The sequence below is a fragment of the Panthera onca genome, chromosome D4 (genome assembly GCF_046562875.1).
Source record: "Panthera onca isolate mPanOnc1 chromosome D4, mPanOnc1 haplotype 2, whole genome shotgun sequence".
NCBI lineage: Eukaryota > Metazoa > Chordata > Mammalia > Carnivora > Felidae > Panthera > Panthera onca.
In genome coordinates, this window is record NC_138351.1 from 56,525,526 (window position 1) to 56,542,546 (window position 17,021).

General features: G+C 38.2%; 1 protein-coding gene across 9 annotated transcripts in view; it reads right to left on the reverse strand.

The window, feature by feature from the left end:
* Positions 1 to 17,021, reverse strand: part of UBAP2 (ubiquitin associated protein 2) — a 111,564-nt gene that overhangs the window by 38,275 nt on the left and 56,268 nt on the right. For 5 of the 9 annotated variants that reach the window (XM_078436738.2, XM_060609482.3, XM_060609485.3 and 2 more), the window contains 3 exons: positions 12,048 to 12,102; positions 9,366 to 9,469; positions 3,116 to 3,181 (listed from right to left, as the gene is read on the reverse strand). In XM_078436738.2, coding sequence (XP_078292864.2) covers positions 3,116 to 3,181; positions 9,366 to 9,469; positions 12,048 to 12,102 — 225 coding nt within the window. Of the gene's footprint in view, positions 1 to 3,115; positions 3,182 to 5,005; positions 5,070 to 9,365; positions 9,470 to 12,047; positions 12,103 to 12,888; positions 12,969 to 17,021 lie in introns of those variants that run through there. The other 4 variants (XM_060609484.3, XM_060609483.3, XM_060609487.3 and 1 more) reach the window with 3 other exon arrangements.

Below are 17,021 nucleotides of genomic sequence, written 5' to 3' on the forward strand. Positions count from 1 at the left end.
GTGCTGATAGTTCAGAGCCTGGAGCCCGTTTGGATTCTGTGTCTCCCCTCTCCCCCTCTCTCTGCACCTCCCCCGTTCCCACTCTTTCTCTCTCAAAAATAAACAAACATTAAAATAATTTTTTTTTAACTCACAACGAGACTAACTTAAAGGGCAGCCAGTATACAGTGTTCCTGGTGCTACCTTGATCCAACCTACCCTATGGTTCATGCTGTCAAATTTATCATAGGAGACAGTACTCTAAAGATTAAGGAATCCTACAAAAAGCAGGGGTTCAACGTAAGCAGTTTTAGGAGCATTCTAATCAAGAAAAAACAACTGCAGAGGCTCGAAAATCACTCCTAAAACATTCATCTTCAAGGCCTTTAAGACTCTTAGTAGGAAACAATTTATGGTGGAATTTTTCTCGGAAACCCTTCATCATCAATCATCAACCAACCAATACTGGGTTAAAAGCCTACATGTTTGGGGCGCCTGGGTGGCTCAGCCGTCCACCTCTTGATTTTGGCTCAGGTCATGATCTCAGGATTCATGATTTCAAGTCCTTCATCAGGCTCCATGCTGGCAGTGTGGGGCCTGCTTCACATTAACACTTTCTCCTCTCTTTGCCCCTCCCCTGCTCAAGCTTTCACTCTCTCAAAATAAATAAATAAAAACTGGGGGAAAAAAAAAAAAAGACTACATGTTTAGCATGATGTTAAATACCAAAGCCCTATTTCACTGGAAAGACAAAAATGTTGTGGGTGATCATGGTGTATATTTTTAAACAATAAATCACACACAGCTGATTAATAATTAGAAATGTGGAGGACAAAAAAAAGTTAATGAAAGCTAGAAAGGGAAGAGAAAGTTTATGTGGGAAAATAAAGTATAGCAAAACTCTTAAAAGTTGGGGGGGTGCCTGGCTGGGTCAGTTGGAAGAACATGCAACTCTTGATCTTGGGGTTAAGTTCAAGCTCCACGTCTGATATAGAAATTACTTTAAAATGTTGGGGCGCCTGGGTGGCGCAGTCGGTTAAGTGTCCGACTTCAGCCAGGTCACGATCTCGCGGTCCGTGAGTTCGAGCCCCACGTCAGGCTCTGGGCTGATGGCTCGGAGCCTGGAGCCTGTTTCCGATTCTGTGTCTCCCTCTCTCTCTGCCCCTCCCCCGTTCATGCTCTGTCTCTCTCTGTCCCAAAAATAAATAAAAAACGTTGAAAAATAAAATAAAATAAAATAAAATAATAAAAAAGAATAAAATAAAATAAAATAAAATAAAATGTTAAAAAAAAATCAGGGCAGCTGGCAAGGCTCAGTTGGTTGAGCATCCAACTCCTGATTTCAGCTAAGGTCATGATCTCACAGTCTAAGAGATCAAGCACGTGTTGGGCTCCATGATGACATTTCTGAGCCTGCTTGCAATTTTCTCTCTCTCTCTCTCACTCTGTCCCTCCCCCACTCTCCCTCTCACTCAAAATAAATAAAAACTTAACAAATCCTGAAAGCTGGAAAACAGCTGGGAAGATCCATCAATTGGTCGATCAATGTAGATTGAGAAGGGATACTCCAAAGGAGAAAAACAATGACGAGGCATTACAAAACCCTCTATATAAAACATCGAAAGTATCCTGAAATTTACAAAATACTGGGGCACCGGGTGGCTCAGCTGGTTAAGCATCCAACTGTGGGTTTCGGCTCAGGTCATGATCTCACGGTTTCATGGGTTCTAGTGCCACATCAGGCTCTACGCTCATGGTGCAGTCTACTTGGGATTCTCTCTCGCCCTCTCTCTCTCTGCCCCTCCCCAACTCACACTGCCTCTCTCTCAAAAAGAAACTTAAAAGTTTACAAAATATTTTTCCAAAAATTGTTGTGATAAAATACTCATAAAATTTACTATTGTGATCATTTTTAAATGTCCAATTCAGTGGTATTCAGTTAAAGCACACTTTCATATATGTATATGTAAAGAGACTGGCCTAACACTTAGAAGGGTCTTATGAAAATAATCACAAATTTAGACATGGAGATTATAGTTAGAATGAGTACATTTAATAAGAAGACAATATACGTAGTCACAACCAAGTGCAACAAGTGGTTATGTCAGACCACAGAGAAGGCAACCCCTTATCAGAAACCAGGGCCAGGGTGCCTGGGTGGCTCAGTCAGTTAAGTTTCTGACTTCGGCTCAGGTCTTGATCTCACAGTTTGAGAGACTGAGCCCTGGGTCAGGCTCTGTGCTGACAGTGCAGAGCCTGCTTGGGATCCTCTCTTCCTCTCTCTCTCTGCCCCTCCCCTGCTTGTGCTCACTCGCTCTCTCTCTCAAAAATAAATAAGCTAAAAACCCACCCTAAATATACAGACTATAAAAATTACAAGACATTACATGTAAAACAATACAGGCTCTGATCCTAATACTATTGTGAAATATTAGGCTTTTACAGTAAGACTTTCTTCCCCATTACTCACCTATAAACCTACACCTCAAACATGGGAAAACATCAATGATATTGATTTATTTTCAGCTTAAAACAATAAATTTGAGGTGCATGCTTTATGTTGCATTTAACTTGATGTTAGCATTCTATCAAAAGCACATTAAGGTAGCCATGTAGGAAAAACGAGATAAAAATCTGTGCTGCCTTGAAGGCCAATCTGTAAAACAATTCCATAATCAAAAGTTGGTATTTAAGGGGCACGCGGGTGACTGAGTTGGTTCATCACCCGACTTCAGCTCAGGTCATGATATAGTGCTTGGGTTCCAGCTCCATATCCAGCTTTGCACTGACAGCATGGAGCCTGCTTCAGATTCTCTGTCTCCCTCTCTCTGCCCCTCCCCCACTCACATTTTTTCTCTCAAAAATAAACATTAAAAAACATTTAAGTTGATATTTAATCAAGCAGGTGTAAAAATATAGTTTTTACAAATATTCACTTGATGAATTCTACTTAACTAGCCTTGATTAAAAAGGCAGACACTGTAAGCATTTTGAAAGATTCTTTTTATTTCGACTAAGTTCTATGTCCAACAGGCAGCTTGAACTTACAGCCCCAAGATCAAAAGTTGCATGTTGTACTAACTGAGCCAGACAGCCACCCTGAAGATTTTTAACTAAAGAATTAAGAAAACCATACCTTTGAGTCCATAGGAATTTTTGTGTGGCAGATCCTGAGCTACATTATGAGCATTTGATGCCAGTTCTGCAGATCAATGTAAAATGGAAGGTTTTCACATATCAAAATAATGAAGGTGTTCATCAGAAGAGAAACTGTTTAGCAACTTAACAAAATTAAAGCATCAAAGCTGATCTAGGCTGTGCATCCGAGGAGAGGGAAACGTACTGCAATCAATACTGTGACAGCCCGGGGCACCTGAGTGACTCAGTTGGTTGAGCGTCCAACTTCGGCTCAGGTCATGATCTCACAGTTTGTGGGTTCAAGCCCCACATCAGGCTCTGTGCTGACAGCTCGGAGCCTGAAGTCTGCTTCGGATTCTGTGCCTCCCTCTCTCTGCCCCTCCCCCACTCCCACTGTCTCTTTCAAAAATGAATAAACGTTAAAAAAATAAAAATAAAGAAAATACTGTGACAGCCCACTGTACCTCAACTATAAATCCTATTAGCCAGACGGCCTTTGAACATTCAATTGCATCAACTACACTTGTTCTCATCCCCATGTTCACCAAACTCCCTTCCCACTTGTTAAAACCATTACAATGTTTTACAAATATGTTTAGTATGTTTCGACTTATAAATCATTATTGTAACTATCCTTCAGTCATTCCATTTTCCATAATGGAGGGTCTGCCTCTAAAGAATGGATTTGATTACAATCCTGTCAAGTCATGTTCCTGAGCCTATAATTATGGTTGAGGTCCACACGCAGAACTGTATGTTTCCAACAAGAAAATGCCATTCTGTGAGGCCCCTAGAGAAACAGCGCCAGCACTCTTATCAACTGACATCCTTTAACTGTATTCTGCATTAAACACATTTCCTTGTTTTTCAGCAAGAAATCTACTACTCTAAATGTGAATCGGGGGAAGAAGGGGGAAGAAGGGGAAAGAGAGGAGCCCAGAGAAGACAGGTGAAGGGAAAAGAAGAGGATGTGGAGAGAAAAAAGAAAAGTTAACAGTTAAACAACTAATTCAACATTGTTTCAAAACCTGATTTAAAAATCAGTAAGAGTTATGAATAAAACCACTTAAAAATACCATGCACAGTTTTCTGTATGGATGTGTTTTCTTTCCTTTTCCATAAAAAATAAGGGCTGGAATTTTAAGATGGGTATTATCTCAACTTTGTTGATCTTTTTCAAAATTCGTATGGGTTATACGCCAGTATCTGTACTTTTCTATAAAAACTTTAAAATCAGGGAGACTGGCTGGCTTGGCTCAGCCGGAAGCACAGGTAACTTTGATCTCAGGGTTTTAAGTTCAAGCTCTAGACTGGGTATAGAGACTTCTTCTAAAAAAATTTTTTTACGGTTTTTTAAAAAAATTTTTTTTTTAACATTTAATTTTTTTGAGACAGAGAGAGGCAGAGCATGAACGGGGGAGGGTCAGAGAGAGGGAGACACAGAATCCGAAACCGGCTCCAGGCTCCAGAGCCTGACGCAGGGCTCGAACTCACAGACCGTGAGATCATGACCCAGGCCGAAGTCGGATGCTCATCCGACTGAGCCACCCAGGAGCCCCTAACGTATTTTATTTTGGAGAGAGAGAGAGGGAGACAGAATCCGAAGCAGGCTCCACGCTCTGAGCTGTCAGCACAGAGCCCAACGTGGGGCTCAAATCCATGAACTACAAGATCATTACCTGAGCCCAAGTCGGATGCCTAACCAACTGAGCCATCCAGGCACCCACCCCTAGGTGTAGAGATTTCTTAAAAACTTAAAACAAAATACAAATTTCTTTAAATAAAAATTTAAAAAAATTTTTTAAATATTTATTTGAAGGAAACAGAGCATGAGTCAGGGAGGAGCAGAGAGAGAGGGAGACACAGAATCTGAAACAAGCGAACTCACAAACCGCCAAGATCATGAACTGAGCCAAAGTCGGACATTTAACCAACTGAGCCACCCAGGCACCCTAAAATGAAAATTTTTAAATCAAATTTTCAATTTACACCAAAAAAATATCTGCTAGGATTCTGATTAAACATACACTTCACGTAAACATCAATTTGAGGAAAAATATAACTTTTTAATAACATACTGAATCTTCAGTTCATAAGTACTGAGTATCTCTCTCTCCATTTTGGGGTCTTGGTATTTCTCATCAGGTTGCATAATTTGCAGCATACAAATACTAGACATACTTTATCAGATTTAATATAAATATCGCATGTTTTTATATGAACTATAAATGGTACCTTTTTTTCCTTTTTAATTATTTGCAATTTTTGACGGCTCATACAGAAAGTCTTGATTTTAGGGTTGGTTACACAACTACATGCATTTGTTAGAATTCACCTACTTATAGCCCTTCAAAAGGGTAAATATTACTGCATATAAAACATATCTCAATAAACCTGACATTTAAAAAAAATCAGCAAGGAAAATTTTCATGAGGTAGACTACCATTAGTAAGTCCAAAGAGAGTCAGTAAAAACTAAGTTTCACAACAACCAGACATGAAATATATAAACACGGTATATTCTTTCCATTCATTTCTTCTTAAAACATATATATACAAATATGTATATGTGTGTATACACACACACACACATATATATATACATATTCACACATATATATAATTTTTTTTTTTTTTAATTTTACAAGAGGGAGAGAGAAAGAAAGAATGAGAATCTTAAGCAGGCTGCAGGCTCCAGGTTCAGCGTGCAGCCAAGGCACAACTGTGGGATCAAAAACTTGAACCCAAATCAGAAGACCAACTTTCAACTGATTGAGCTTCAATTTTATATTTTAAAATAAAATTTTATATTTTACGTTTTCACAGGTAGAAGGCTGATGATCTGGCATATCATTACACTGCCAGGCATTTGAAATTTTTTGAGGCTACAGATTTTTTTTTTCCATTTTCTCTCTGTTGATGGTCTATAGAAATATATCTATTGAACTTCTATCTAGCACCTTTTAAAACTCCCTTATTAATTTTAATATTTTATCTATAGATTTTTATATCATTTCAAGAAATGACAGGTTTTTACTCTTTCCAACCCTTCGACTTTTTGAGTCCTTATTGCAATGATTAGGACCTCTAGTACATTGGTATATAGAAAGAGTAAGAGGAAGCCTCTTTACCTCCTTCCAGAGAAAAAACATTCAACACATCACCATTTACTGTAATGCTTGCTGTATATTTTGTAGATATCCCCTGTCTAAGATTTCTTTCTATTCCAGATTTGCCGGTTTTTTAAAAAATCAGAAATGGAGGTTAGGTTTTGTCAAATACATTTCTTTAATAAGGAATTTTAAGCTTTAATCGGTTAAAAGTATAAATAATTATTTTTGTTATTGAGATATAACTCACACAAGCGTACAATCCATCCTCTTAAAGTACACATTTGAATAATGTCTAGTATATTCACAAGTTATGAAACAATCATGACTATTCCAGAATTTTAAAAAAAAATTGTTTTTAACATTTATTCATTCTTGAGGGATGGAGACAGAGCACAGGCAGGGGTGGGGCAGAGAGGCGGAGACACAGAATCCGAAGCAGGATCCAGCCCAACACAAACCACTCACAAACTGTGAGATCATGACCTGAGCCGAAGTCTGACGCTCAACCAACTGAGTCATCCAGGCATCCCCTATTCCAAAATATTTTCATGACTCCAAGAAGAAATCTTTTTATTTTTAAGATTTTATTTTTAAGTAATCTCTATACTCAACATGTGGCTCAAACTTACAACTCTAGAGATTGAGTCACATGCTCTACTGAAAGAGCCAGCCAAGCGCCCCATTCCAGGCAGAAATCTTGAAACCATTAGTAGTCATTCCCCATTTTTCCCCAAATGTTTCCAACCCTCAGCAACCAACAATCTACTGCTTTTTTTTTCCCCCCCCGATCTGGACATTTCCTACAAGTGAAATCATATACTGTAAAATATGTGATCCTTTATAACTGACTTCCTTCATTAAGCATGATTTTTTTTTCAAGTTAGTTAGTTAATAACATACAGTGCAGTCCTAGCTTCAAGAGTAGAACGGAGTGATTCATCTCATATATGACACTCACTGCTCATCCCAAAAGTGCCCTCCTTAATACCCATCACACATTTAACTCACCACCATCACCACCCACCCCCACAAACCCTCAGTTTGTTCTCTGTATGGTTTGGGGTGCCTGGGTGGTTCAGCCAGTAAGGCATCCGACTTCAGCTCAGGTCCTAACCTCACGGTTTGTGGGTTTGAGCCCCACATCGGGCTCTGTGTTGACAGCTCAGAGCCCGGAGCCTGCTTCAGATTCTGTGTCTCTCCCTCTCTCTGCCCCTCCCCTGCTCACAACACCCTGTCTCTGTCTCTCAAAAATGAATAAACGTTAAAAAATATTTAATTACAAAAAGAGTCTCTTATGCTTTGCCTCCGTTTTTATCTTATTTTTCCGTCCCTTCCCCTATGTTCATCTGTTAACTTTCTCAAATTCCACGAGTGAAATCCTATCTGTCTCATTTCGCTTAGCATAACAGCCTCCAGTTACGTCCATGTTGTTGCAAATGGCAAGATTTTACTTTTTCATCATGAAGTAGTATTCCATTGTACTACACTCCATGTAGTATTCAATTCCATACATTCCACTGTGTGTGTATACATATATATACACACACATATATACACACACACATGTGTGTATATATATATCATATACATATATGTGATATATATGATACATATATGATATGTCGTATATATGATAATATACCATATATATGATATATCATGTGTATATATACATATCATACATATATATGACCATATATCATACATACATACATACATATACATGTGTGTATATATGTATACACACACACATATATATACACACCACATCTTAATCCATTTATCAGTTGATGGACATTTGGGCTCTCAGCATGTTTTTAAGATTCATTCATGTTGCAGCATACATCAGCACTTCATTCCTTTGTACGGTAGAATGAATATTCCATTGTATGGATGATACACAACAATTTACTCCTCCATTCATCCACTGAAAGGCATTTGGTTTGTTTCTACATTTCGGCCATTATGAATTATGCCTCTACGAACATCTGTATACAAGGTTTTATGTAAAGCCGTGTCTTCCATTCTCTTGAGTATAGGTATCTGGGAGATGACTGATTTTTTAATGTGAAAGAACCAGGATTACCAAGTATAAATTTAACATGGTCATGATGGATTATTCTTTTCTATCTTACTGAATGGTTTTCCATTATTTTGGCTTAAGATTTCTACATTTTTGCTGAAGAGTGAGATTAGTCTGTAATTTCAAATGTTAGCACAAAATTTACTGACATGAAGTATACTTTAATGCCTGATATTAATTACAATTGTGATTATATTAAACCATCAATTATACATAATATATACTTTAATTATAACTATAATTAATATCAATATCCCTTTTCTCATTCCTATAACCAATTATGTATGCTGTTTCTCCTTCCCTTGATCAGTCTCACAGTAAGCTTATCAATTTTACTAGTGTTTTCAAATAACCATTTTTATACCTTTTGTTGATCCTTTCTATAGTATCCTTGATTTCTAGTTCATTGATGGTGTTTCTGTGGTGATGGCACAGTCCTGTTTTTTGACCAGAATCGGTGTTATATGGGTGGTTTGCTTTTAGATTATTTATTGAACTACACTTTTATATTTTCAGTTATAATTCATGAATTGCCAAATTATGTTTTTATAAATATAACTGCAGTAGTTAATGATGTATTATCATGAACAAATCCTAAAAGCTCCAATTAACACGTATTTGTCCATGAATTTCCAAAAAGAAATAATCCAAAAACATCAGGATACAGAAAAAAATCTACAAAAGCAATTGATGCCCAAACCTACTAGTCACCTACCACTCTATCTGGCCAAATTTGTGTCCATCATCAGGAATGATACTTTTCAGTAACAAACCTTCCCGTAAGAAATTACATATATCCCTGACACACTTAGATTTGAGTGTGAATTTGTACTGACTTACACAGATTGATAAAAGCCTCTTCCTCAGAGTGCACAAGGGAAAAATCAAATACCTTATGGTCAATGAGATTTTTAAATGAGACCTTGGAGGTAAGAACCAGCTAATAGTCTCAGAGGTAGGACAGCAGCCTGCTTTTCATTCTTCTCCATCAGTACATCTTTGTATGTTAAGAACTCAAACATTTAAAACACATCTTTGACAATAGACACTTACCAGTCCCCTCATCTGCACCATTCTGAGCAGCTTCCCAAACTATTGGCTTTGTCCCACACCCATCTATAGATGGAGAATCTGAATAGTCCGCAGGATTAAATGTCCTTGTGTTTGGAAAAAAAAAAAAAAAAAAAAAAAGAATTAAAGCAAGTGCAACAATTACCAAAATAACAACATTGACCATATATCATCTTCTTCCTCCCCAAATACCCTGTCCTTTTAAAAGCCAATATAATAAAATTCACACTGGGGCAACTGGAACCCCTTAGATGGTCAGTTGACTCAGGTCAGATCTGGATGATTTGGCTCAGATCATGATCTTACAGGTTTGGGCTATGCATTGTCAGCAGAGAGCCTGCCTGGGATTCTCCTCCCTCTGTCTCTGCCCTCTCCCCTCCCTCTCTCAAAAATAGGTAAATAGGGGCAGCGTCTGGGTGGCTCAGTGGGTTAAGCATCTGACTCCTGATTTTGGCTCAGGTGGTGATCTCACTGTTTCTGAGTTTGAACCCTGAGTTGGAGTCTTCACTGGCAGTGCCCCTCCCTCACTCTCTTTCAAAATAAGCTTTAAAAACAGGTAAACAAACATTAAAAAAATTTTTTTCCCTAACTTCACCATCTTTCCCCTATTTAATTATAGCTAACTCTTCTTGACTATCAGGATGTAGATTTTCTAAAAAGCAGAGGTTGCCTAGGGAACCTTCCATATGTTCTTGTATGATGTCCTTATTTCCCTAAGTTGCTGCACTCCACATCCTAAAGCAGATGTGCACAACTATAACTGTATTAGGAAGAATAAGGGTTCTCATGGAAAACTTCCCTTAAAACTAAGACTAGACTTAAACACACACTAAGTGTTTATTTCCCAGAGTAAGAATCCAGATCCTTTTTGTATAAAAACAGTGAATATAAAGAAAATGTTTCATTAAGGTTTTTTTTCCATTAAAATTCTAAACACCCATATTCAGAAGTCTAACTAGGGCCAAATTAATACTATCTCTAAAATTTTCAGAATAAAATTTAAAAATTTTTTCCAGCTTTACTGAGGTATCTGACAAACAAAAAAATCACAAGAGTATTTTTTAATGTAAACTGAAAAAATCACAAAAGAGTTTAAAAAGCTGGTCTGGGCACACACAGTATGTATTCCAGCCAATATGCTCCCTTGTGTATCCATCTTTCCTTTATCCACAATGAGCTCAAGCAGGAAACAGAAGTATCACCTGAAGGCAATGACCCTCCCCTGCTACAGTGCTACCCTGGAGCTAAGGAGAGACAAAAGGGTTTTCCTGGAACCAATTCCCTTCCTTTCTCAACTGTCATCTATATACAGATGGCTTCTATAAGCTTAAAAACTTTTCCTAAAAACCTAAGGGGAGCTAACGCTTTAAAAGAAAAGAAATTTTTTTTAATCTTATTTTTTAATTTTTTTTTTTAACGTTTATTTATTTTTGAGACAGAGAGAGACAGAGTATGAACGGGGGAGTGTCAGAGAGAGAGGGAGACACAGAATCCGAAACAGGCTCCAGGCTCTGAGCAGTCAGCACAGAGCCTGACGCGGGGCTTGAACTCACGGACCGTGAGATCATGACCTGAGTCGAAGTCGGACACTCAACCGACTGAGCCACCCAGGAGCCCCTTAATCTTATTTTTAAGAGAGATACAGAGTGTGAGTGGGGGCGGAACAAAGAGAGAGAGAGACACAGAATCCAAAGCAGGCTCCAGACTCTGAGCTATCAGCACAGAACCCAATGTAGGGCTTGAACTCATGAGGTGAGTTCATGACCTGAAATAAAGTTGGACACTTAATCAACTAAGCCACCCAGGCACCCCAAAGGGGAGCTAACGTTTTAGAAGAAGGAAAAAGTAAAAGAACAACCGGAAATTATGAACAATTGATTATATCACCTGTTTAGTAATAGTATGTTCACTGTTTAGAAAAAAATAAAATAAAAATACTAACATTTTTATATAAACATTGCATTAACTCACCATTCAAGACAATTGCTGGATTTATCAACCTAACTCTTATGCAGTGGTTTTCAATGAGGGGTGATTATGCCCCTCCCCCCCCACCAGGTAGTATCTGGCAATATCTGAAGATTTTTTTTGATTGTCACAACTTGAGAAAGGATGCTACTGGCATGTAATGGGGAGAGGCCACGGATGTAAAGGATACCCCACTACTTCAACAAACTATTATTCAATCCAAAATGTCAAAAAAAAACAAAAAAAACAAAAAAAAAACAAGGACAGAAAGCCTATTACAATACAATTTTATTTGCATTTCACTTTTTCACAATTTTTTTTTTTTTGTGGCACTTAAAAAAATTTTTCTTAGTTTTTATTTGAGAGAGACAGAGAGACAGAGAGAGAGAGAGATGGTGAGATGGTGAGATAGTGAGAGGGGCGGGGAGGGAATAAGAATATCTTAATCAGGCTCCACACTCAGCTCAGCTCTCAGCCCCACAGTGTCTCCATCTCACAACCACAAGATCCAGACCTGAGCCAAAATCAAGAGTAAGACACTTAACTGACAGAGCCACCCAGGCGCCCTTTCTCTTTTTAATAATTAACATCTGATTCACCAGTATAAATAAATTGGGAACAGGACAGAGGCAGAAAAACCCTTGAGTAATACCTAAAGAGAGTAATAACTATAAAAATAGGATGGCTCAGACTTACCCCATGCCGTGTGTTGTGAATCTTCCTGCCCCTCTCCCTCTTCCACGTCCAAATCCTGAAAACGAAAATAGTACTGTTAAATAGTATTTATACCCTACAAAATTATAATTCTACCAATGTCATTCTCTATACACCCCAAACAACACTATCACTGTTCCTAACAGCACCAACATTCCCATCTGGTGCACCCAACCTGCTGGTCACTACTGAAACAACTATCTACACAGTTATTGATTTTAAAGGATAGAAGGGATTTCATTCTGCTTATATAGTACTTGTGATATGTTGCAACTTAACACAGGCAGCTTATATTAAAAACTATTCTGGGGTTGCCTGGCTGGCACAGTTGGTAGAGCACCAACTCTTGAGCTCAGGGTCATAAGTTCTAGCTCTGCGCTAGGCAGGGAGCCTACTTTAAAAAAAAAAAAACCTATTCTAGATGTTTTAAAATCAGTTACTGCAAATACCGTAACATTTTAAACTTCTACCATAAAATCAAATGAGAACCAGAAAGAGGAAAACTGCTATGTAAGCTGAAGGTACTATTACACACTGTTTTTTATACTAGAACTTTGGTCAATAACCAAAATGGCAGCAGCAAGCGAGCAAGCAAGAAGAGATCATTTTATTCAGTGCCTCTAGTTTTTCATAACATCCTCCACTATGGACTAAAGACCTAAATTCAGGAGCTAAAACTATACAACTCACAGAAGAAAATATAGAGCAAAAGCTTCACAACACTGAATTTGGTAATGATTTCTTAAATATGACACCAAAGGCACAGACAAAACAAACAACTAGTTGTTAGATTTGTGCATCAAAAGACAACTATATGGGGCACCTGACAGGCTGAGTCGGTAGAGCATGCAACTCTTGATCTTGGGGTTGTAAGTTCAACCACCATGGTGGGTGTAGAGATTACTTAAAAACAAAACAAAAAAAGACACCTATATCAGCAGAATAAAAAGGCAACCCACAGAATATGTACCCATGATACATTTGATAAAGGAATAATATCAAGAAAGTGTGAAGAACTTCTACAGTTCAACAACAGAACCTAATTCAAAAATGGCAAAGGATCTGAATAGACATTTCTCCAAAGAAGATATGCAAATGGTCAATAAGCACATGAAAAGATTCTCAATATCACTAATCATTAGGGAAGCCAGTTACCATTATGATGCTTACTATCAAAGAGAGAGAGAGAGAGAGAGAGAGAGAGAGAACAGAAAACAACAAGTTTTGGCCAAGAATGCAGGGAAACTAAAACCCTTGTACACTTTGCTGGGAATCTAAAATGGTACAGCCACCATGGTGAATAGTACAGCAGTGCCCCCAAAGAGTAAAACAGAATTGTCATATGATCCTGGAATTGCACCTCTGGATATATACCAAAGAGAATTTGAAAAGAGTCTTAAAGAGATATATTTAATATTACTCAGCCTTAAAAAAGGATAATTCTTTTATTTAATGCTTATTTATCTTTATTTGAGAGAGAGAATGTATGCGCACATGGGGCAGGGGAAGAATCTTAAGGAGGCTCTATGCTCAGCACAGAGCCCGACATGGGGCTTGATCCCACAACCATGAGATCATGACCTGGGCAGAAATCAAGAGGTGGACGCTTAATCAACTAAGCCACCCAGGTATCCCAAGGGGAAGGAAATTCAGACATATGCTACAACATGAATGAACCTTGAGAACACTGCACTGAATGAAATAGGTCAGTCACAGAAGGACAAATATTTTATGATTCCACATATATGAGGTACATAAGAGTAGAATTCAGAGAAGGATGGTTGCCAAGGGCTTTATTAGCCATACTAATATAGCTAAAATGTGTATTAATTACGTATGGTTAACTTACCCCACAGTTCAAGTTAAGTTATTAAAAACGTGGTCTTAACCAAAATCTACTATATTGCCAGAGATAGGAGAATAGACAGAAATGTCCTAAAAAAACAAAGAATCCTAATAATGCTTATCAGTAGCTACTGCCTCTTGTAACACTGTCAAAAGGCAAAGGTAAGACTCACACACAACCACTTCCACAGCCTACAGGAAAGTCAAAACTCAGGCAGAAAGAAAACTAGCTCTAAGAAGAAAGCTTTCAAGCTACAGGATTTTGGCCAAGAATATAATCCAAAATTTAGGAAAAGGATAACTTTTAAAAAAGAAAGTCTCATAGAAGAAAAGCAATTCTCAGGAAATAGAACACTTCATTGTAAAAAACAAAACAAAAACACAAAAAACTGACAAGGGTTGCCTGGGTGGCTCAATTGGTTGAGCATCTGACTCTTGATTTCAGCTCAGGTCCTGATCCCAGGGCTGTGATCGAGCCCCACTTGGGGCTCTGTGCTGAGCATGGATCCTGCTTAAGATTCTCTTTCTCTTTCTCTCTCTCTTTGCCCCTTGCCCCCGCTAAAACTCTCTCTCTCCCCAAAAAACAAAGCAAAGCAAAACAAAACAACAACAGCAAACAAAACCAAACAAAACTAACTAAAAACTTGTGGTATATCCATCCATACAATGGCATATTATTTGGCCATAAAAAGAAATGAAGTACTGGGGTGCCTGGGTAGCTCAGTCAGTTAAGCATCTGACTTTGGCTCAGGTCATGATCTCCTAGTTTGTGGGCATGACCCCTGCATCCGGCTTTCTGCTGTCAACACAGAGTCCACTTTGGATCTTCTGTCCCTACCCCTCTTTACTCTCTTTCTCTCAAAAATAAACATTAGGGGGGGGAAAAAAAAAGGAATGGCATACTGCTGCGTGCTACAATATTGTACTGAATCCTGATACAACACTGATGAAACCTTGAAACATTAAGCTATGTGAAAAAAGCCAGGCACAAAAGACCACATATTATAAAATTTCCTTTTAAATGGGAGTGTCCAGAATAGGTCAATTTACAGACTAGTAGTTGTTTACTGCTGGGAAGAGGGTGAAAAAGATGGAGGAATTGGAAATTGATAGTTAAAGGGGACAGGGTTTCTTTCTGAGATAAAAACAGTGTTCTGAAATTGATCATGTTGACAGCTGGATACAGTATATTCTATGAATATACTAAAAACCATTGAATTTTACAATTTAAATGAGTGAACTATATGGTACATGAATTATATCTCAAGAACTTACTTTTGCTATAATGAATAGTTACCAATAGAGAAAGCAAAAGAAAAAACCACAACTGCTCTTGACAGGTGAGTTCATGTGTACCCTTTGTAACAAAAGAAATTTCATTTCATTGGTATACATGTGAAAAAAGGAACTTAACAGTAAATATTAAGACAGTGGCACAATTTTAAAAGGGGATCCTGCTCAGAAATTTTTTTTAATTTATTTGAGAGAGAGAGAGCGTACAAGGGGTCAGGTGGGGGGAGGAGGAAGTGTCGGCAGCCAGGGAGAGAGAGAATCCCAAGCAGGCTCCATACTATCCGCACAGAGCTGCATGGGAGGGACTCAAACTCACCTCAGGAATCATGACCTGAGGTAAAACCAACAGTTGAAAACTTAACCCATTGAGCCACCTGGGCACCCCTCTGCTCAGAAATTATTAAACAATAATTGGAATACTTGAGCCAGAAAGCAAGATGTTAATGAAAAAGAGACAAAGGAATTTATAAAAGAAATACACAGCCTTAGGCAAAAATTCAAGAAATCTTCCCAAGTACCCTGGAAAAAGTATCAACTACATATATCTCCCATCTCTAGAGATCAGAAGCTGTGCCCAACTATTAACCACAAACACAACAAATATCGGAACCAGATTTAAAAAAAAAAAAAAAAATCAAACCCATTATTCCCATACATTTTTGCAAAATAACAAAACTGATCTTTCCTATTCACCTGGCTAGTAACACTACCAGTAACATTGTTTTCTCCCTACATTGTTATCTGGTACACATAGATATTTTTATCCAGCAGCTCATAATAAAGATGGGGTCTTTTAATAGAGAAAACACAAGATTAAATAAGATTATCATAAAGAATAAGCCCATATGATAATAAATGCTATTTTTTTACCCTAGAGGCCTCTCTGATGGTATCTATGTTGAATGACTGCTCAAGTTTTCAGCTGTTTAATATTTATGTTTTTTCTGCACTGAGAGCCAGAATAGAAAAGCCACTCACTTCCCTTGAAAAAGCCCAAACGTAGAAAACAGCCAATCACCTCTAGTGGAAGTGGATCCTAACTATAGACATTCCCTGCCCCTCCCAGTGCCAAGCATGTGTACCCTAAATAGAAACAAGGAGAATGATCCTAAGATGACAGAAAGTAATCCCTTTCCCTCAACCCCAGGAGACTATATGGAGGGCTTTGATAACAGCGAAATGTACCAGAAACTCTGTGATCTCAAATATCTCACTGCACACTCTAGGTCATGACATGAAAGATCTTTAAAGTCCTGACTAGTTCTAAGGTTCTTTGTACTGACAAAAATTCACAAAATTTCAGGGCTGGTTCAGTGATAAAAGTAGTTGCAGTGTTGACTATGAGCTGCCTCCATCCCCAGAGACTTATCCAGTCCTCACACACAACAGGGCATCTCTGGAGCCTGCATGGATCAGAGTCTTGGGAATCCAGCAAGCTGTCTCTGTTCATGGGTTAAGGTATATTCTCAGACACAAATATGACTTCCCAAACCTAAAGCAGTATGAACAAGTCAAATGACAACAGCAAACTCCCTCTGGGATTCAGGGAGGAATAAAGCTTAGAATCTACCCTCATATCCCATATATTAGTTTATCCTTAGTAAAGAAGTCTGATTATAAACGTGTTGTGGCAATTGTTTCAGGAATTAATGGATTCTCAAACTAGCAAGTATAAGTCTGATAAAAAAAAAAAAAAAGATATTTAGGGAATTCTCTGAGCTAGTTGCCCAACCCCTGGGGTGCTCTACCCCACTACACCACCAGCTGAAGTTGTCAGTACACTGGAGAGCCATACCCTATATGCCATGCATTCTGCCT